General features: G+C 50.3%; 1 protein-coding gene and 1 long non-coding RNA gene across 3 annotated transcripts; both read left to right on the top strand.

Annotated features, from left to right (window-relative positions):
• Positions 1 to 10,122: 10,122 nt before the first annotated feature.
• On the top strand, positions 10,123 to 12,789 carry LOC147379179 (uncharacterized). Of its 2 annotated transcripts, none has more exons than XR_015151464.1 (4): positions 10,123 to 10,518; positions 11,730 to 11,886; positions 12,023 to 12,145; positions 12,550 to 12,789. It is a non-coding gene; the product is annotated as an uncharacterized LOC147379179 (long non-coding RNA). The 2 variants fall into 2 exon arrangements; XR_015151453.1 differs by lacking the exon at positions 10,123 to 10,518 and adding an exon at positions 11,180 to 11,621.
• A 504-nt stretch (positions 12,790 to 13,293) lies between these two features.
• FOXL2 (forkhead box L2) lies at positions 13,294 to 16,526 on the top strand. Its single transcript, XM_086366930.1, has one exon. It carries the CDS (start codon positions 14,065 to 14,067, stop codon positions 15,196 to 15,198), a length of 1,134 nt encoding a protein of 377 aa, XP_086223056.1. The 5' UTR covers positions 13,294 to 14,064; the 3' UTR covers positions 15,199 to 16,526.
• Positions 16,527 to 19,869: the final 3,343 nt, after the last annotated feature.

Here is a 19,869-nt window from a genome sequence, read left to right as displayed (position 1 = left end):
GGAGGGGTGGACAGGAACACAGAGCACCCAAAACGTGGACATGCTGAGAAGCCCCCACAGCCGGTTGAAGGCAGGGGGGATGTCCAACTCACCTTCAGAGCCCTCTTTCTGGCATAACATAAACACTTAAAAAACGTTTGTTGAATCACAACCAACAAGCTGATCTACTGTGGAGTGAGTGTGCATTGTCTTTCTTCCCAATCAGACTGAAGAAAACTCTTCATGCGTAGAAACTAGATCTTTTCCATGTCCACCATACCACTTGGCACATACTTTGGCACCTGACAGGCACAAAGCTGAAAAGCACCCCTTGATTAAGGCAGTAACATGCTGTTTTCTGGCCCCCAGCACCGGCAGTGGCAGGGGGTGGGGAGGGCAACACAGCCTCTCCTGGGGGCATGACCTTTACCTGCCAGGCCTGCTCAGATTACCCAGCCAGAAATCTCCCCTTTCTTCCTCTTGTCACCTATGGCATTTGCATCTTGGACTGGGGGGATGTGTACAGGCTGTGTACCTGTCACCTGGAACTCCCTGTGGGCAGAGATCACACGTGGCTCCTCTTTGCATCCCCACACCTAGAACAGCCACTGCACAGAAAAGGGTCCAACACGTGTGTGAAGAAGCAAATTAAGTGATTGGGGAGTTTGTGAATTTGTTCATTCTTTCTTTTCTTCCTTTCTTCTTTTGGATGGAAGACACTCCTGATACCATTCAAGATGCACAAAAGCAGCTGTTTCCTAAATGATCACTTAGCGTCCCTTGTCATTGTCATTAAATATAAGAAAAATCCATTATTCATCCTGCCTGTCCTTCACAGACACTACCTCAGGGCAACCAAATGGTTGATAAGGAGTTTCTCTTTATGGAAGAGTCCAGTTAATTAATGAAGAAGGAACGACAAGATTAGAATATCACCATTTTGCTAATGAATCCTAATGAATAAAGCCTCTAGACAGTGATCATCAATGGCTGTTAAAATCCAAAAGAGGAAAAATTAAACATTAGTGTGTCCTGATTGAACTATGGACTTCCCTGGCAGTTCAGACAGTAAAGAATCTGCCTGTAATGTGGGAAACCTGGGTTCGATTTCTGGGTTAGAAAGATCCCCTGGAGGAGGAAATGGCAACCCATTCCAGTATTCTTGTCTGGAAAATCTCATGGAGAGGGGAGTCTGGAGGGTTATGAACTATGCAACACTATTGGTGAAGTGTTCTTGCCAAAATATCAAACCTGATCTAACCAAGCCTCTAGATCTACCTGCACACAGGAAATACAGAGGACAGAGGAGCATGTTAAAGGATGCCACAGGGATGCAATCAGCAAAATCCAGGCTGGGAGAAGCCCTGTCCTACAGGACGAGTGGTCCACTATTGTAGAGAAATAAAGCATGGAGAAAGAAAAGAGATGTTGGGCAAAAAGACTTAAGAGACATATTAACCAAATGCAATAGTTCGTCTAGTCAAAGCTATGGTTTTTTTCAGTAGTCATGTATGGATGTGAGAGTTGGACTGTAAAGAAAGCTGAGAGCTGAAGAATTGGTGCGTTTGAACTGTGGTGTTGACAAAGACTTTTGAGAGTCCCTTGGACTGCAAGGAGATCCAACCACTCCATCCTAAAGGAAATCAGTCCTGAATATTCATTGGAAGGACTGAGGCTGAAGCTGAAACTCCAATACTTTGGCCAGCTGACTTGAAGAACTAACTAACTGGAAAAGACCCTGATGCTGGGAAAGATTGAAGGCGGGAGGAGAAGGGGATGACAGAGGATGAGATGGTTTATGGCATCACTGACTCGATGGACATGAGTTTGAGTAAGCTTTGGGAGTTGGTAATAGACAGGGAAGTTTGGCATGCTGCAGTCCATGGGGTTGCAAAGAGTCGGACACAACTGAACTGAACTGAGTATATGGATAGGGCTTCCCTGATGGCTCAGCAAGTAAAAAATTTGCCTGCCAATGCAGGAAATACAGGAGACCCAGGTTTGATCCCTGGGACGTGAAGATTCCCTGGAGGAGGAAAATGGTGACCTCCTCCAATATTCCTGCCTGAAATATCACATGAACAGAGGAGCCTGGTGGCCTACAGTCCAAAATGTCACAGAGTCGAATACAACTGAGTGATTAAGCACACACAAAAAAATATGGATATATGGATCTTATTTGGGTCTTGGCTCACATCAACTTTAAAATCCTTTTGAGATATTTAAGAAAATCTGAACATTAACTGTGTATTTGATATACTAAAAAAAAAATCACCCTCAATTTTTAGATATGATGATGGTAGTATGGCTATTTTTTTAAGTGCTAATATTTTAGGGATATTGACTCTCATATATACAAGTAAAGTAATAGATACGATGTCTCTATTTGGTTTCAAAAGAATGGTGGGGAAAGGGTAAAGAAATGGGTGGGGATATAGAGAAAAGCAGATGGAGGTTCACTGTACTATTCTCTCTTCTATTTTATAGACTTGAAATGTGCCACAATAACAGGCTAAAAACAAAGAGATCAGACACATTGTTATTACCGGTATTATTACTATTACTACTGTATATTGTCACTCTGCTTATTTAACTTATATGCAGAGTACATCATGAGAAATGCTGGACTGGAAGAAACACAAGCTGGAATCAAGATTGCCGGAAGAAACATCAATAACCTCAGATATGCAGATGACACCACCCTTATGGCAGAAAGTGAAGAGGAACTAAAAAGCCTCTTGATGAAAGTGAAAGTGGAGAGTGAAAAAGTTGGCTTAAAGCTCAACATTCAGAAAACTAAGATCATGGCATCTGGTCCCATCACTTCATGGCAAATAGATGGGGAAACAGCGGAAACAATGTTAGACTTTATTTTTTTGGGTTCCAAAATCACTGCAGATGGTGATTGCAGCCACGAAATTAAGACACTTACTCCTTGGAAGGAAAGTTATGACCAACCTAGATAGCATATTCAAAAGCAGAGACATTACTTTGCCAACAAAGGTCCGTCTAGTCAAGGCTATGGTTTTTCCAGTGGTCATGTATGGATGTGAGAGTTGGGCTGTGAAGAAAGCTGAGCACCAAAGAATTGATACTTTTGAACTGTGGTGTTGGAGAAGTCCCTTGGAGTGCAAGGAGATCCAACCAGCCCATTCTAAAGGAGGTCAGTCCTGGGTGTTCTTTGGAAGGAATGATGCTAAAGTTGAAACTCCAGTACCTTGGCCACCTCATGCAAAGAGTTGACTCATTGGAAAAGACTCTGATGCTGGGAGGGATTGGGGGCAGGAGGAGAAGGGGACAACAGAGGATGAGATGGCTGGATGGCATCACCGACTCGATGGACGTGAGTCTGAGTGAACTCTGGGAGTTGGTGATGGACAGGGAGGCCTGGCGTGATTGGATTCATGGGGTTGTTAAGAGTCGGACACGACTGAGCAACTGAACTGGCTGACTGACTACTACTACTATTATTATTACTGGGTTTTTTAGTGTTTCTTCTTTAACAGATCCTGTGCTAAATACTTTTCATACAGTATATTATTTAATCTTCTCAAGAAGACTATACCTGAATACTATTATTTCTGTTTGCAGATAAGGGAACTGAAGCACAGAGAGATTGGATAATAGCCCAAAGTCACACAGCAAGTAGATCGTGGAGCCAGGATTTAAGTATAAATCTACTGAAATCCAAGCCCACTCTCTCCCATTCCACCATCTCACTTACCAACACTGGCTTCCCAGGGACCAGGCATCACTCTCTCTGTTTGACAGATGAAGAAGCTGAGGCTCTGTTCAGTAATAACTAGCAAAGTTGAAGACACTTGAATCCTTTGATCCAGCAGTCTCACTTCTTGGTAAACTGTAGCACATGAGCACTGGCAGACATATACATGGACATCCATAGCAGGCTAGTTGGTAACCTTAAAGAACAGGAAATAACCCAATGTCCCCCAACAAGAACATTGATAAATAAACTGTGCTGTGTCCGTACAATGGAATGGTACAACCCAGTGAAAATGAATGGAGTTTGTCTTGTTTCAATCGGGAACTTTTCTCAAACATAAAGTTGAATGAAAAAGCAAACAGGCATCTTTCTGCAATAGCAGGATACCATTTAAATAAAGTTAGGAAACACAGCAATACTAAGTATCACTTAGAAATGCATACATGTCAAACAAGTATTAAAATAGCTGTGGGAATATTTAGCACCAAATTTATTGTAATCACTTCAGGAGAGAGGGACAGAGAAGGATCAGAGAGGATTCAGGGGAGTCTTTGACTATATCATCAAGATTTCTTGAAAAAGGTTGTGGAGAAGCAGGAATCCCATTTGGGAGTGCACACTGCTTCATTCTATAAGGAGGGTAATTTGGCAACATCTATCAAGGTTACAAATGCACATATTCTTAGATACAACTCTGCATATTTAGAAATTTTTGTACAGATACATGCACACACCTACAAATTAGATATATATAAGATTGCACATTAAAGTATTTTTTTCCTTTAATGAACCATCATAGGCTTTTGGTATTTTGTTTTTAATTTTTATGGGAATATAGTTGCTTTACAATGTTGTGTTAGTATCTATTGTACAGCCAACTGAGTCAATCATACTTTTATATATGCGTTTGTATGTGTGTGTGCATGCTCAGTTCTGTCCGGCTCTCTGTGATCCCATGGACTGTAGCCCACCAGGCTAATCTCTCCGTGGGATTTCCCAAGCAAGAATACTGGAGTGGGGTGCCATTTTCTACTGTAGGGGATCTTCCCGACTGAGCAATCAGACCATGTCTCCTGCATTGGCAGGCAAATTCTTTACCTGCTGAGCCATAGAGGAAGCCCATATTTACATATATCTCCTCTTTTTTTGGATTTCCTTCCCATTTACATCACCACAGAGCACTAAGTAGAGTTCCCTGAGCTATACAGTATGTTCTTATTAGTTACCTACTTTATGCTGTGCTGTGCTTAGTCACACAGCCATGTCCAGCTCTTTGTGACCCCATGCAGGCTGCCAGGTTCCTCTGTCCATGGGGATTCTCCAGGCAAGAATACTGGAGTGGGTTGCCATGCCCTCCTCTAGGGGATCGTTCCAACCCAGGGATCAAACCCAGGTCTCCCACATGGCAGGCAGATTCTTTACCAGCTGAGCTACCAGGGAAGCCCTACCTATTTTATACACAGTATCAGTAGTGTATATATATATTCAATCCCAATCTCCCAATTCATCCCATCTCCCTTTTCCCCCTTGGTATCTATATGTTTGTTCTCTACATCTATGTCTCTATTTCTGCTTTGTAAATAAGATCGTCTATACCAATTTTTTCAGACTTTAACAGTATGGTTTACAAAAGCAAAGTATTTGAAACAAGCTAATATTCAGTTCAGTTCAGTTCAGTCGCTCAGTCATGTCCGACTCTTTGCAACCCAATGAATCACAGCACGCCAGGCCTCCCTGTCCATCACCAACTCCCGGAGTTCACTCAGACTCACGTCCATCGAGTCGGTGATGCCATCCAGCCATCTCATCCTCTGTCGTCCCCTTCTCCTCCTGCTCCCAATCCCTCCCAGCATCAGAGTCTTTTCCAATGAGTCAACTCTTCACATCAGGTGGCCAAAGTATTGGAGTTTCAGCTTTAGCATCATTCCTTCCAAAGAACACCCAGGACTGATCTCCTTCAGAATGGACTGGTTGGATCTCCTTGCAGTCCAAGGGACTCTCAAGAGTCTTCTCCAACACCACAGTTCAAAAGCATCAATTCTTCGGCGCTCAGCCTTCTTCACAGTCCAACTCTCACATCCATACATGACCACTGGAAAAACCATAGCCTTGACTAGACGGACCTTTGTTGGCAAAGTAATGTCTCTGCTTTTGAATATGCTATCTAGGTTGGTCATAACTTTCCTTCCAAGGAGTAAGCGTCTTTTAATTTCATGGCTGCAGTCACCATCTGCAGTGATTTTGGAACCCAAAAAAATAAAGTCTGACACTGTTTCCACTGTTTCCCCATCTATTTCCCATGAAGTGATGGGACCAGATGCCATGATCTTCATTTTCTGAATGTTGAGCTTTAAGCCAACTTTTTCACTCTCCACTTTCACTTTCATCAAGAGGCTTTTTAGTTCCTCTTCACTTTCTGCCATAAGGGTGGTGTCATCTGCATATCTGAGGTTATTGACATTTCTACCAGCATTCTTGATTCCAGCTTGTGTTTCTTCCAGTCCAGCGTTTCTCAGGATGTACTCTGCATATAAGTTAAATAAGCAGGGTGACAATCTACAGCCTTGACGTACTCCTTTTCCTATTTGGAACCAGTCTGTTGTTCCATGTCCAGTTCTAACTGTTGCTTCCTGACCTGTATACAGATTTCTCAAGAGGCAGGTCAGGTGGTCTGGTATTCCCATCTCTTTCAGAATTTTCCACAGTTTATTGTGATCCACACAGTCAAAGTCTTTGGCATAGTCAACAAAGCAGAAATAGATGTTTTTCTGGAACTCTCTTTTCCATGATCCAGCAGATGTTGGCAATTTGATCTCTGGTTCCTCTGCCTTTTCTAAAACCAGCTTGAACATCAGGAAGTTCACAGTTCGTGTAGTGCTGAAGCCTGGCTTGGAGAATTTTGAGCATTACTAGGGAATGCATTGATATGGAAAGATTTCTAAAGTGCAGAACACTGTGCACTCAATGCTTCCATGTGCAAAACAGTGAGGGAGGACCAGAGAATGTATGTAGTATGTTGCATATGTCCCAGAAGGCTACACCCTAAACTAGGGTCACTTGCTGCCTGTGAGATGGGTGACAGGGACAGAATTGAGAGACTTTTCATTGTAAGCCTTCTATTTTTTTTTTAATTTTGGTATATGTAAAGATATTGCCTGTTCAAAGAATGATAAAAATGTGAAAAGTCTGAACCTAAGCAAGGTTTCATAATCTCTGAGGCTGATGTCAATAAGAATTAGGACAGAGGGGAATTCCCTAGTGGTCCAGTAGCTAAGACTCCTCGCTCCCGATGCAGGACCCCAGTTCGATCCCTGGTCAGGGAACTAGATCCCACATATCGCAGTACAGCCAAATAAATAAATAAATAACAATTAAAAAAAAGAATTAGTACAGAGGTCTGTGTTAACCACTCCACTACAGCACCTCCCAGCCTGCAGTGGGTGTGCATAGGCGACAATACCATGCACCAGGACCTTCCTTCCATCTACACTACTTTTGGGGCCTACATTGTGTACTTCTAGATCTTTGTTCCCATCACCCTTTTGAGGGGGGCCTTTCTTGTTCAGACATGCTACCAGTTCCCATTCCTTAGAAGTACTGCTTCCTAGCGAAAGGTTAAGGCCAAGAGGTACCTGGATAGAGCACACAAGAATCCTGGACTGTTCCCACCCAAAGCCCCAAAATCCTGACCACGGTTTCCCCCAACAAAAGCCTCTTGTACCACCACCACAGCAGCCTGCCAGCAATTACCCCCAATTACAAACCCAGAGCCCAGCAAGGCCTCAATTAGTCTAAAAAGGGGCCTGAGGAGGGGCCAGCCACACAGTGTAGTGCCCACGTATCACCTCCACCCACAGGGCAGCACATTCCTCTCTGTGAAGCCCAAGGCCTTGGTTACTTGGTAAGCAAGTCCTCAGGATATAATCCTGAGAAGGCATTTGGCTCTTCTCCGAGTGACCATTCCCTGCAGGGCTCAGTCAAGCACTCTGTCCTAAAGTGCAGCCCCTCCCTGCACAGACTGCTCACATCCTTCCCACTCCCCACTATCCCAGGCAGCGTGTGACATTTCCGGGTTATCATCCTCATCAACCCCAGATGAACATCCCTGGATGAATCTGCAGACAGAGGGATGCCCAGGGCTGATGCCTCTAAATCACCATGGTTAGGGATTTGGCTCAATGTGTTGGGAGGAGGACCAAATGCCCACCTCTTCCCAGGAAAGGATGGCCTCTGAATTCTTCTCGGAAGCATCCAGAAACAAACTTGTCCCTGGTCTAATTTTTTCCTGCCAGTTCCCTGAGAGGAACACCATCAGGTTGCAGAGCCCTGGGCTTGGCAAACTTTGAGGTTTTCATGAATTAGCCCCCATGCCTGTCTTCTTCACAGTGGCTGTGCATGGCTGTGAGAATGTGTGCATATGTGTGTAAACGTAGATCTCAAGCTTAAGTGTGACTTTGTATTTAGGGAGGACCAGAGGTTACAGGAAATAGGTCTCATAAATAATAGCTAGATTTGGTCAGATGGAAGGAAGGACTGTCTGACCTGGCAGGGACAGAGCTCCCACGTCAAACTGCCACTTAGTGACTGGGGGCCTCCAGCAACTTACTTAACTTCTCTGAGCCTCAGTTTCTTCATCTATCAAATGCGAATAGTACCAACATTTCAGTTTGTCACAAAAATGAAATGAGAGAGAGAGACGGTTTGGGAAAGATCCCTGGTGTTCTCCTACTTGCTGCAAGTAATAAATCCTTCCTTCTCTGGGGGAAAAAAAAATTAAATGAGAAAATGCATGTCAAGTCCCTGGTTCAAAATAAGTGTTTAATAAAAGACAGCTACTTTAACTCTTTATTATGAGGACAACAATAGCTGGAGGTACAAAGAGGTCTTCAGAGAATGCTTTCTAGAAGGAAATGTTTTCTAGAAGGCCCTGTTACAGCATGTCTCTCTGTCTGTGTAACACTGTAATTTGTTCTTCCACTTTGGAAAACTGGCAATTTCTACTAAAACTAAACAGATGCCCACTGTCCTACATAGCCATTCGAGTGACTATGAAATGTCCTTCACAAAAAGACATGTAAAAAAACATTGACAGCCGCTTTATTTATGACATCCCAAGACTGGAAACAACACCATCGATAGGTGAATGGATAAGCAAATTATGGAATATTACACAGCAATAAAGAGAATGAATGTCTGATACATGCAACAAGATGGGTGAATCACAAAAATATTTTATGCAAAAGAAACCAGACCCAAAGAGTACATATTATATACCCCACTTATGAAGCAGAAAGTTAATTTATGATGGTAGAAATCAGAATACATGTTACCTTTGGGAGTACGTATTGATGAGGCTGGAATTTCTAAGAAAGGGACTACACGTGAAGAAGAGTGGCTCAGATCTTGAGCTGGCCCTGTGTGGTCCAGCCACTCTTCTTCACCTGTAGTCCCTTTCTTAGAAATTCCAGTTATTCCCTCATAACTAGGGAAATGGCATTTCTCAATTCTCTGTGGAGCACAGCCATGTTCCAATTCCACTCTAATGCATTAAACCCATGCTGGTGGGAAACACTGAGTGAGAAGTAGAGGACAGAGTTTCTGTCCATCGAGGTTTACAGTTTGGACATGGACAAAAGCAACTTTGGGTTTCCCTGGTAAGCTCAGTCAGTAAAGAATCTGCCTGCAATGCAGGAGATGAGGATCAATGCCTGGGGTCAGGAAGATGCCCTGGAGAAGGAAATGGCAACCCACTCCAGTATTCCTGCCTGGAGAATTCCATGAACAGAGGAGCCTGGTGGGCTACAGTCCATGGGGTCTCAAGAGTTGAACATAACTTAGTGACTAAACCACCACCACCACCAAAAGCAACTTTAAACAACACATCAGCTCCCTCCTCCCTAGACTTCTCTCTCTGGGGAGCATTCCAGAGGTTTTTGGAAGAGAAAGGTCCTGACATGGCCCAGGAACCAGACCCCCTCTGCCTTTTCAACCCTGAACTAGGCTCAACCAGGGAAAAGGTCTACAATTGCTCTGCAGTCTGCCTGGTACAGGGGAGGCTATACACTCCTTGGGGCAAAGAGGGGCTGGTGGACTTGAGGCTCAACATCAGTAAGGTAAGGAGGGACCCAGAACTCTGGCCTGCTGCCACCCAGCTCAGCTATCCACAGGGTAGGGTAGGGCGGGCAGGGGGGTGGAGGTGGGGGAGATTCAGCAAGACACTTACCAACTGGGAACAACTCTCAGCTCTGTTTGTAAGTTCTTCCCCAGAATGGGTAATGGCTTCTTCTCTCTCCCTTTCTCTCTCTCTCTCTCCCCCTCCCTCCTTACTCTTTCTCGCTCACTCTCCCAAGCACTTATTTGGATAAGTGACTCTGCTAATCCTAACCAGGCAGAATAATACCAGCTGGCCTGGAGCCTGGTGCTGGGTGAATGTATGCACAAGAGAGAACCACGCAACCTTCTCTGCAGCCTGTCGCAGTAAGTTCAGCTACAGAACAGAGATGAAGCCTATGTGAGGAGTCTGCATGTATTAAAGTGTGTCAGGGGTCTGTTCTGTACCTGAGCTTCTCTAAAGAACTCTAAACAGTGATCTCACCATGGGAACATCCAGGTGGCAACCCAGTCACGTTAAACATAGGCCAAGGACATCAGAGAATCAGCAGGCTTCTGGGAATGTCAGACTTGCAGACACGGAGCCAAGAGATCAGCCACGGGATAGCTGGGTGTGGGAGTGTGTGAAGAGGCTTAGAGTGCCTGCCTCAGATTAGCAGGTTTTCCACCAAAATGTGCAAGATCCGAACTAGTATATGTGACAGGTGAGTGTGAGAGAGTAGTGGGGAAAGGGGGAACTGAGCGGGCGCAGGGAGGATACAGAAGCTGACAAAGAGATGGATAGGGGCATGTGAGCTGGGTTGAGGGCCCTGGAGTCCGGGGCGGGAGGGACCTGGGTAGCTCTAACAGCTGCTGAGGCGTAGAGTCGCGTGGGGATGTGTTAACCAATACGGATATTCAGGCTTCTCTTTTCCCGCCGGCGAGGCACAGCAGAGCTCCCTCTTGCCCCGCAGTAGTAGGGAGCGGAAGGTGTTGGAGAACCCCGCTGGTTGTGGCGCGGGACCCGCTGAGCCGCGCGGGGTTAGCTCTGCCGCCTCGGGCCGCCGCGCCGCTCGCGCGACTGTGGCAGGATTCCCTGCCGTGGGGAGAGGAGCGCCTCGCCCCTTGAAAGCCGAGGGCGCCGCTCGCGCCGGCTGTCTGGGCCTCCACCGCGCGGCACGGGCGCTGGGCCCGCAGCCGTGTTCGGTCAGCGGTCTCTTCACCGCTCCGACAGCACTGCTCGGGCGGGAAGACCGGAGGCGCAGCGGCGGGCCCCTGGGAAAACGGGACAGGAGAGGTTGGGAGCTCCGCCCAGCCCCTGGACGTGGGCACCGCCCCAGGGTCACCGAGCCGTAGCCCTGAGTCGCTGCGACGCCCTGGGGCCCCACACAAGCCTCGGCGCGGTCCGCCCTGCCGGCGGGATCCCGACCTCGCTCGGAAGCGGGGCCCTCCCCAGCCTGGCCAAGAGGGTCAGAAGGGAACCGAGGCGCGCCCCACGGCTTCCTGGAGAGATCAATACCTGCAGGCAGGACTCCTCTTCCTGCCACTCAGAAAATCCTTTAGAGGAACCCCTTCCTTTAACCCCAGCCCCTACACACACACACACACACACTCTCTCTCTCTCTCTCTCTCTCTCTCTCTCTCTCCTCAAAGGCTGAAAGGGAGCTGAGTTTGGAATTCGGGGAAGTGATGACACACACAACAATGCTGTCACACCTGGCTGCTGCAGGCCAGCAGCGGAAATGCCTGCAAGGGGGAGAGAGACAGAGAAAGAGGACACCAGCCTGGGTGGTCAGAAAGAAATAGAGGACAGAGCACCCACCCCCAGGTAGGGACAGACCCAGCTGTTTTTGCCTCTGTCAAAGCCCTGGGGGAGGATGGGCAGTGGGGTCCATCTGTAGCAGCTCTAAGCCCAACTCACACCATTCCTACCCAGAGCCTGGCCACAAATGGGAGTAAGGAAGGAAAAAACAGCTTCACTCCAGCTCAGGAAACAACAACAAAAGTTCTGAAGAAGAGCCACTTGCCTCCCGTGTATGCTGGAAGCAGTGAAAAAAACAAGACACCTTGGGATCTTTTCAGTATTTAGTGAGGTGAGTTTAGGAGAGCCCTGCTTCCTCTTACTGTGGTGCTCAGGCCACACTGCCCTGCTGACCTCTCTGGAGTCGTCTTCAAGGTGCTGAATTCCAGAGAGCCCGATCACCCTGTCCTCTGTTCTTTTAATTGCAGAATGAAGATCAGGATCCTAAGTGGGAAGAAGCAGCTCCTGAGGGTGGCCTGTGGATGCTGGGGAAAAGGCCCAGAGGCCACCAGTGGCTCTTCCCCAGAGACTGGGCAGCTTGGGAGGAAGAGGTAGCAACAGGCATTGGGCCAGTCAATCCAGACATGCCAACTAGTACACACGAAATTGCATGCCATCCATTCAGTTCACCTTCCTGCACAAAGGACCCTGGCTCCGACAGTGACAGGAGTTTGGGGCATGAGGACTCAAAACACCGGCCATCTATCTCACACTTTATGTGACTGCAGACTTTTTGTTAAGGCCGAGTTAACCATTAAAAGGCACACTTGAGTATTTTTCCAGCACTGATTTCCCCCAAGACGACCTCCATGCATGCAACTGGGTCCCAATCAGTTTCTGCTGAACGTAGGTGAGAACTCACCCCTCAGCACTGGAGAAAGATCAGAACAAAGGTCTTGTCCGGAGAGAGATTTAAACAAATGCCTCCCTCACCGCCTGTTGTTTTTCTTCCTAGGCTGTGACAGAATATGTACACTGGCAGGCAGGCGGGCAGGATGAATTGAGAAAGAAAAGAAAAGGAGGAGAAGAGAGAAGGAGTGAAGAAATAAAGGAGGGGAGGAGAAAAGAGAAGATGAAAAAGAAGATGCAATATTCATGCGTCACATTTACCCTGATACATGACATACAAATGTCATTATGCATCTATAAAGTATAAACGTGTTTTACCCCATAAATATAAATCTCACATCTTGTATCTGTGCATACCTGTGTTTCTGCACACGCACATCCGAACAGCTATCTCACGTGTCACAAGGACAGACCCTGCCCATGATTTCTATTTGTAATACGAAGCACAGACGTAAACTATCCCCCAAAGCCCCACGACAACGTTCGCGCCTGTGTCGGAGCAGAAGCAGAGTGGGGTCTACTTGGTGTTTTAAAGCGTACGTCCAACCCGCAGGATTAAGACGCGGATACTGAGTAGGTATCATAGGTCCAGGAGCAGCGCGAGGAAGAGCGGGAGCTTCAGGCGGAGCCCCTGGGCGCCTCCTCCCAGCGATCCTCTTCTCCGGCTCCGTCCCGGCCCAGACAGGCCAGGCCAAGGTTTCTTCGTTCAGTGACACGCGTTTCTGGGCTGATTTTCCCAAAGCCACCGCTCAGCCCTCTCCACTCCACCCCTGTCCGGCCCCCTCGCCGTCCCGCCCCTCCCCCGGGCCCGAGCTAGTTTAGCCCCGAGCCAGCAGCTAAGGGCAGAGCCCAGGAGCCGTTTTCTTTCACCTGGACGCTGCGAGGAGGCTTGGCGCGCCTCTCCGCGCTAGGGCCCAAGTTCCTTGCGCGCGCGGGCCGAGGGCGGACGGACCTCGCCGGGGCCCTCGGCATCTCCCGGCCCAGTCCGCAGAGCGAGCGCCGGCAGATTCAAGGGCTTGTGAAAGCGTGAGCGCGGCTGTCCGCCGGGCTCCCTAAGCTCGCTGGGAGGGGGCAAACCGGTCCGGGCTGTGCGGGGCGTTTACAAAAAAGTGACTTGGAGATGAACTCTCCCGTGCGCGACTGGCCGCCCCGCTATAGGGGCGAAGGCGCCTGACGCAAGCGGAACTCCGCGGAGCCCATACGAATCAGAACAGAGCGAGGCTCCTGGCGCTCTGGAAACTCCAGGAGGCAGCTCCGCCAGAGACGCGGGTCGTGTCTCGGGAAACCGGAGGGTGGGGGGAGGGGAAGAGCGCAGAAAAGAAAACCCACCGAGGCGGGGACTGGCCTGGGCGGGGAGGGGCGGCGGAGCCGGAGCCCCTCTCTGTTGGGCGGACTCCCCATGGCCAGAGGCTAAGCTCCACTCCCGCCGGCCGCTCCCTTGGGGAAGGGAAAGACGAGGAGAGAGGAGCGAGAGGCCGCCAGCAAGAACGCGGGCGGCATCCGCGAGTCTGCAGAAGTTTGAGACTCGGCCGTGAACGGACTTGTGCGCCCGGATTCTTTGCCGCGCCAGCGCCAGCGGAAAAGAGCAGGGTCTGCCCGGCCGCGGCGCGCCGGCTTTGTCATGATGGCCAGCTACCCCGAGCCCGAGAACGCCTCGGGGGCCCTGCTGGCCCCGGAGACCGGCCGCGCAGCCAAGGAGCCCGAGGCGCCGCCGCCGCCCAGCCCGAGCAAGGGCGGCGGCGGCGGTACGGGGACAGCCCCGGAGAAGCCGGACCCGGCGCAGAAGCCCCCATACTCTTATGTAGCGCTCATCGCCATGGCGATCCGCGAGAGCGCAGAGAAGAGGCTCACGCTGTCCGGCATCTACCAGTACATTATAGCCAAGTTCCCGTTCTACGAGAAGAACAAGAAGGGCTGGCAGAATAGCATCCGCCACAACCTCAGCCTCAACGAGTGCTTCATCAAGGTGCCGCGCGAGGGCGGCGGCGAGCGCAAGGGCAACTACTGGACGCTGGACCCGGCCTGCGAGGACATGTTCGAGAAGGGCAACTACCGGCGCCGCCGCCGCATGAAGCGGCCCTTCCGGCCGCCGCCCGCGCACTTCCAGCCCGGCAAAGGGCTCTTTGGGGCCGGAGGCGCTGCGGGTGGCTGCGGCGTGGCGGGAGCAGGGGCAGACGGCTACGGCTACCTGGCGCCCCCCAAGTACCTGCAGTCCGGCTTCCTCAACAACTCGTGGCCGCTACCGCAGCCGCCTTCGCCCATGCCCTACGCCTCCTGCCAGATGGCGGCGGCCGCCGCGGCGGCTGCAGCGGCCGCGGCGGCCGCGGGCCCGGGCAGCCCCGGCGCGGCCGCGGTGGTCAAGGGGCTGGCGGGCCCGGCCGCCTCGTACGGGCCGTACTCGCGCGTGCAAAGCATGGCGCTGCCTCCCGGCGTAGTGAACTCGTACAACGGTCTGGGAGGCCCTCCCGCCGCGCCTCCGCCGCCGCCGCACCCCCACTCACACCCGCACGCACACCATCTGCACGCGGCCGCCGCACCCCCGCCGGCCCCGCCGCACCACGGGGCCGCCGCGCCACCCCCGGGCCAGCTCAGCCCAGCCAGTCCGGCCACTGCCGCGCCCCCGGCGCCCGCGCCCACCAACGCACCCGGCCTGCAGTTCGCCTGCGCCCGGCAGCCCGAGCTCGCCATGATGCATTGCTCTTACTGGGACCACGACAGCAAGACCGGCGCGCTGCACTCGCGCCTCGATCTCTGAGAGTCCAGCGCACGAAGGCTGCGAGGATGCAGGGACGCGCGACGCCCGCCTTGGCCGCAGCAGCCGGCCAGACCGCGCGCCGGCTGGGGCCCCCTGAGCCAGCGCCCACCGCCCCTCTGCGCCTCCTCGCTCTCCTGGGCTCCTCTTGCTCCTCTTTGTCTCCGCTTCTCCCTCTGTGTTCGCCTCCCTGCCCTCTTTGCCCTTTCGCTCCTCTGGCCTGCAGGCCGCCTCTCCACGCGTTTTCCGCAGGCCTAGCCTTCTCCGGGTACCCCAGCGTCGGGGCTGGACACCCGTCGCCAAAATTCAAGGCGGAGAGGAAGTGCCCGGGGCCGAGGTGCAACCGGGCCTCGGCAACGCAGGCCTCCTGGCCTTTTTTCACAGGTCGGTGCACTCGCACTCGGCTCTCCGCCGGGCTGCCGCGCCATCCTTGGCTAGAAGCGCCGGCATAGGCCAGCAACAAGACCCGCGCCGCCCGAGAAAGGGACAAACGGGTGTTTGCTCCGCGTACGCTTTTGGAGCTATTCAGAAGCCCCTTCCTGGGGCCCACTGGGCAGGGCGGGGGTTGGGCTGGATCAGGGAGCCGGGTCTGCCTCGCTTGGCGGCCTGTGCCCGGGTTTACACAGCATCCCGGTTCGGAGAGAGACTGCGTTTCCTCCGCTCTCCATCCCGGCGTTTGGGGCCCCTTCAGGCTCGGGCGGCTGGCTCATGTTTTGCTAAAAAGATCACGAGGGCTATTTTGGATAATATCAAAAAGTATTTTTTAAAGGAAAAAAATTCACCGGAAAACCGGCGAAGTATTGTGGCCTTGGAGTTTGCTAAAGCAAAACATGAAAATCTTTTGCAGGAGATTTGAAGAATTCCTGTCGGGCCTTCAAAAAGCTATGTCCAGAGAGGTAGGAGTATATGCCCAGTATCGGATGGTTTCCTTTACAAATTAGAGTATTTCACCCCTCAACCTATCTTTTCTAAAAAAGTCGAAAACAAATTTCCCCCTATCTTCCGATGCCAGCCCTGAGCGCGGGGAGATCACTGTCCGCCTGGCGGAAGCTGCAGGGTCGACTCATCGCCTCCCTGATTTTTGTTTTTCAAACGTCTTGCTTCTCCCACTTTGGGCAAGAGAAATGTGAAACCCGGCAGCAGTCGGACCAGGCGGGCTTGTGGCTCCGAGCCTGCCGGCCCACAGCTCTAGACCTGGTTGTTTTGTAGTGTGTCGTTCGGAGGACCAAATTTTCCTAGAAAGAACTAGAGCACTTTTGTTGTTTTGTTGTTTGTTTGTTGTTGTTTTGTCTTGTCAATTCTCGAATAAATTTTGTGTTTCTTTCTTTTAACACGGACTTACATTATTTACATGGCGCCTAAGTTTGTTCCGAAGCTCCGTTAAAACAGGGAGATTTTCAGCAAAAATGTATCCTTTCTCAGATAAACGAGGGTTGAGGACGGCCAGAGTGGGGGGCCTTTGTGGTTGTGCTGCTGCTTTGTTTTCCCGGAATAGTTTGTTTCGTGTGTCATCGCTGGCTTGTTGCGGCTGTTTCACGTCATGGGAGAGACTTTATCTGCCGTGATTCTTTCACAAGGCCCACTGTAGGTAGGATTTGTTCTATTTTTACATCCATGCAAGTTTGAACTTTACCTCTTACACAGCCATGCTAGGCGTATGGGTCATATTTGTATTATATTGTCTTTATGCTATTCAGTTTTTCCAGCTATATCTAACAGAAGAATTTATTCCAAATAGATAAAATCTTCGTTGTGGTCATGCTCTATAAGCTGCAAACCTCTGTACAAATGTAACGAGTGACTGGTTGCCTTATTTTTAATAGTCAGAATTCATTTACCTTGACATATGTGTGAGAGATTTGGGGATCAGAGAGAGGTGGCTATAGAAATTTAATCTTTTCTCTCTCTTTTTCTTTACTGAGACTCTTCATCGAATTAAGACTGGCGCTTTTGTGCAGGCACACAGGCAGGCGTTTGACTGGATTGCAGGCTGCTAGGGGTATTATGCATTGGAGAAGGAAATGGCAACCCACTCCAGTGTTCTTGCCTGGAGAATCCCAGGGACAGGGGAGCCTGGTGGGCTGCCATTTATGGGGTCGCACAGAGTCGGACACGACTGAAGTGACTTAGCAGCAGCAGGGGGATTAGAGGTGGTCAGTGTTGAGTCCTCTGGTGGGATGACAAGTATTATCCAGCTCTCGCCCCCTCTGCAGTTCAGCTTGAGCAGGACCGGGTGCCCAGCCACGTGTTGCTCTCTGCCCCTCACTTAGCCTGTATAGCAGTGGCCACAGATCTAGGCCAACCAGTAACCTGGGAGGGGCTGCCGGCATCTTCCTTGGGCATCCTGGGGAGGCCGGAAGGTGGAGGATGAAGCTGTGGGGCTTCTGAAAGGCATCACGCTGAAACCAGGACTGGAGCCTGCCAGGGCCAGGAGAACCAGAGCACACTGCAAATACGACTCAGCCAGCTGGGGCAGGCAAGAAGCCCAAGAGGCTGATCAGGCTTGGCGTCTGAGGGTTTCTGGCAACCTGTTGCAATTTTGTCTGGCTGACTAAGGTGAGTAGCGGAAAAGAAAGTGGACTGCTGCATACTTGTCTTTGCTTTCTGTGGTGTGAACAACTATCTCATGGGCAGTTGTATAGTCTATACCTCCTGTAAATGAATGTGTGTACGGTGTAAGTTGTGTCCTGGTTACAGGGAGGGCGGTGTCCATGTCTGTCACTCACCTTGGGAGAAGGCATGTATTTTAGGCATTGTACTAATCGTATCACTAATTCAGGGAATGCTTCCTGGGACCAGACATGTGCAGTTATGTTCTGGGTATGTAATCTTGGTTTGCTGAATGAAAACAGAGTACACACAGCGCCTTTGCTTCAGCTGGTTGAGGCTCTCTGTTCCAAGGCTGACTCCCAGCACCCCACAACTGCTACTCCAAGCAGAGAAAACAGAGGAGGGAAATCTGGGTAGAGCCCCTGGTGAGGTGGGAAAGTTGTCCTAGGCCAGCACTGGAGGACAGACCCTCTCTCTGTTCCCCAAGAACTGAAAGGTGAGAGGCACCCACAACTGGGGAAAGAGCAGTAGCCTCTCCCAGTTTGGAGGATGAGATGAAGGAATCTGGGAGGGATTCCTGGTCTACACAGAGATTGGAGGAGTTGAGAGAAGGAAGCCAAATCATACCCCGCTTCCCCATGGATGCCCACAGGAAGACATCTGTCTCTAATTCCAGCCCCAGGAGTTTCTGCAAAACTCTATAGTTTGGTCATTTCCCCCTAGTGTTACAAGTTCGGGGCAATGGTTGACTTTCTTCATCTCTCATTTCCTTTCTTTCCTCTCCCTCTTTGCACTTTTGAGTTTCTGTTACAGAAGATGATCTAAGGAATTCCCTAAGCAAGGACAAAAGTATTTAAGAGAGTTCTTGGTACGTAGCAATTATGCCTTAGCATTTACAGTCTGGTCTAGATGGCCAGACCACGTGGGTATATGTATATGTCTGCCAGAGTATATTGTAAATACTACGTAAATAGTTTGATACAAATACACTGCCAATTTCAGCATGTCCTAGATAATGAGTTGCTACACATGGCATTGAATGAGGAGTACGTGTGTACTTATATGCATGTAAATATCCTCACACTCAGCACTGACAAGATGAGCCCCGCCCCCTCACATTTACACACAAATTCTTGGTCAACCCCACACCCTAGAACTGCTCAGCCAGAGTACTTGGGTTCTGGTGGGGAGCGTCCTGTTCTCAGAGGGATCTGGGAGAAATCTTTCCCAGTGCAGTATATGTACCAAGGGACTGTAAGGTGAGGACCTAGGGGGTTCCCTGAGATGGCCCTGCATCCTACTCTAGAGGCTGTTCTGGACCTGTTTCCTCCTTTCCTAAATAAAGCATTCACTGCTGTGCATCCTGGGTTTAGGTGGGCAGGAGGCCCAACACCTTTCACCTTAGGGTTAGGTGCCCTCTGGTCCTTGTCTGGGCCTCTCACCTTCCGAGGCTGGAGCTACAGATTGGGAAGAGCCCCCTGGTGGTGGGTGGAAACCAGGGGCAGACCAGGGCTTCTTGCAGCCACAGGGGCAGTAGAGGATGGGCCAGGAAATTGGGTCAGACCCAACACCATCTGCCTGTGAATAAGCTCTTCCCTTAATGGAGCTTTGGAGCACTGGAACTGCTGAGCCAGGCTCGTGGTCTCCAGGAGCAGGTCAGGGGCCAGGAAGTGGCTTGGTCAGGCTCAGGAGTCCTGCAGTGCTCCCACTCTGTAAGCCAATGGTGACTATGTCTTGCTGCCTCCACAGGTCAGCCCCTACTTCTGGGAGTAGCCTGTGGAACCTGTAGGAAGAGATGGGCCCAGGAGCCCTCACCTCTCCTCTGTGGTGGGGACCAGAGGCCTGGAGTGGTTGGAAATGGTCTTCATGCCCCAAGTCTGTGTTAGGGAGTACCAGAAGTGAAGGATTCTTAAAACCAAGTGGTCTGATTGGCTTTCTGCTTTCTGGAGAGTGGGCTCCACTGTGTCACAAGAGTGTCTGGGCCCCAGAACCCCCAAATCTTGTTTACATTTAAGGAATCTGGGGTCCTGAGAAGAGAAGGGGCCAGCCAGAGGTCACCCAGCTAGCTGTCTGTGGGACAAACAGCCTCAGAAATTTTAAGGAGAGACCTGAGAGTTTCGAGCC

The sequence above is a fragment of the Bos grunniens genome, chromosome 1 (genome assembly GCF_055505025.1).
Source record: "Bos grunniens cultivar Pamir isolate PY7600 chromosome 1, Bosgru_T2T1.0, whole genome shotgun sequence".
Classification (NCBI taxonomy): Eukaryota; Metazoa; Chordata; class Mammalia; order Artiodactyla; family Bovidae; genus Bos; species Bos grunniens.
Note: the sequence above shows the minus strand (reverse complement) of the source record. Positions and strands in the feature narration are given on the sequence as shown.

Coding starts and splice junctions, on each gene's coding strand:
- FOXL2 (XM_086366930.1), top strand. CDS start 14,065: ATGATGGCCAGCTACCCCGAGCCCGAGAACGCCTCGGGGGCCCTGCTG.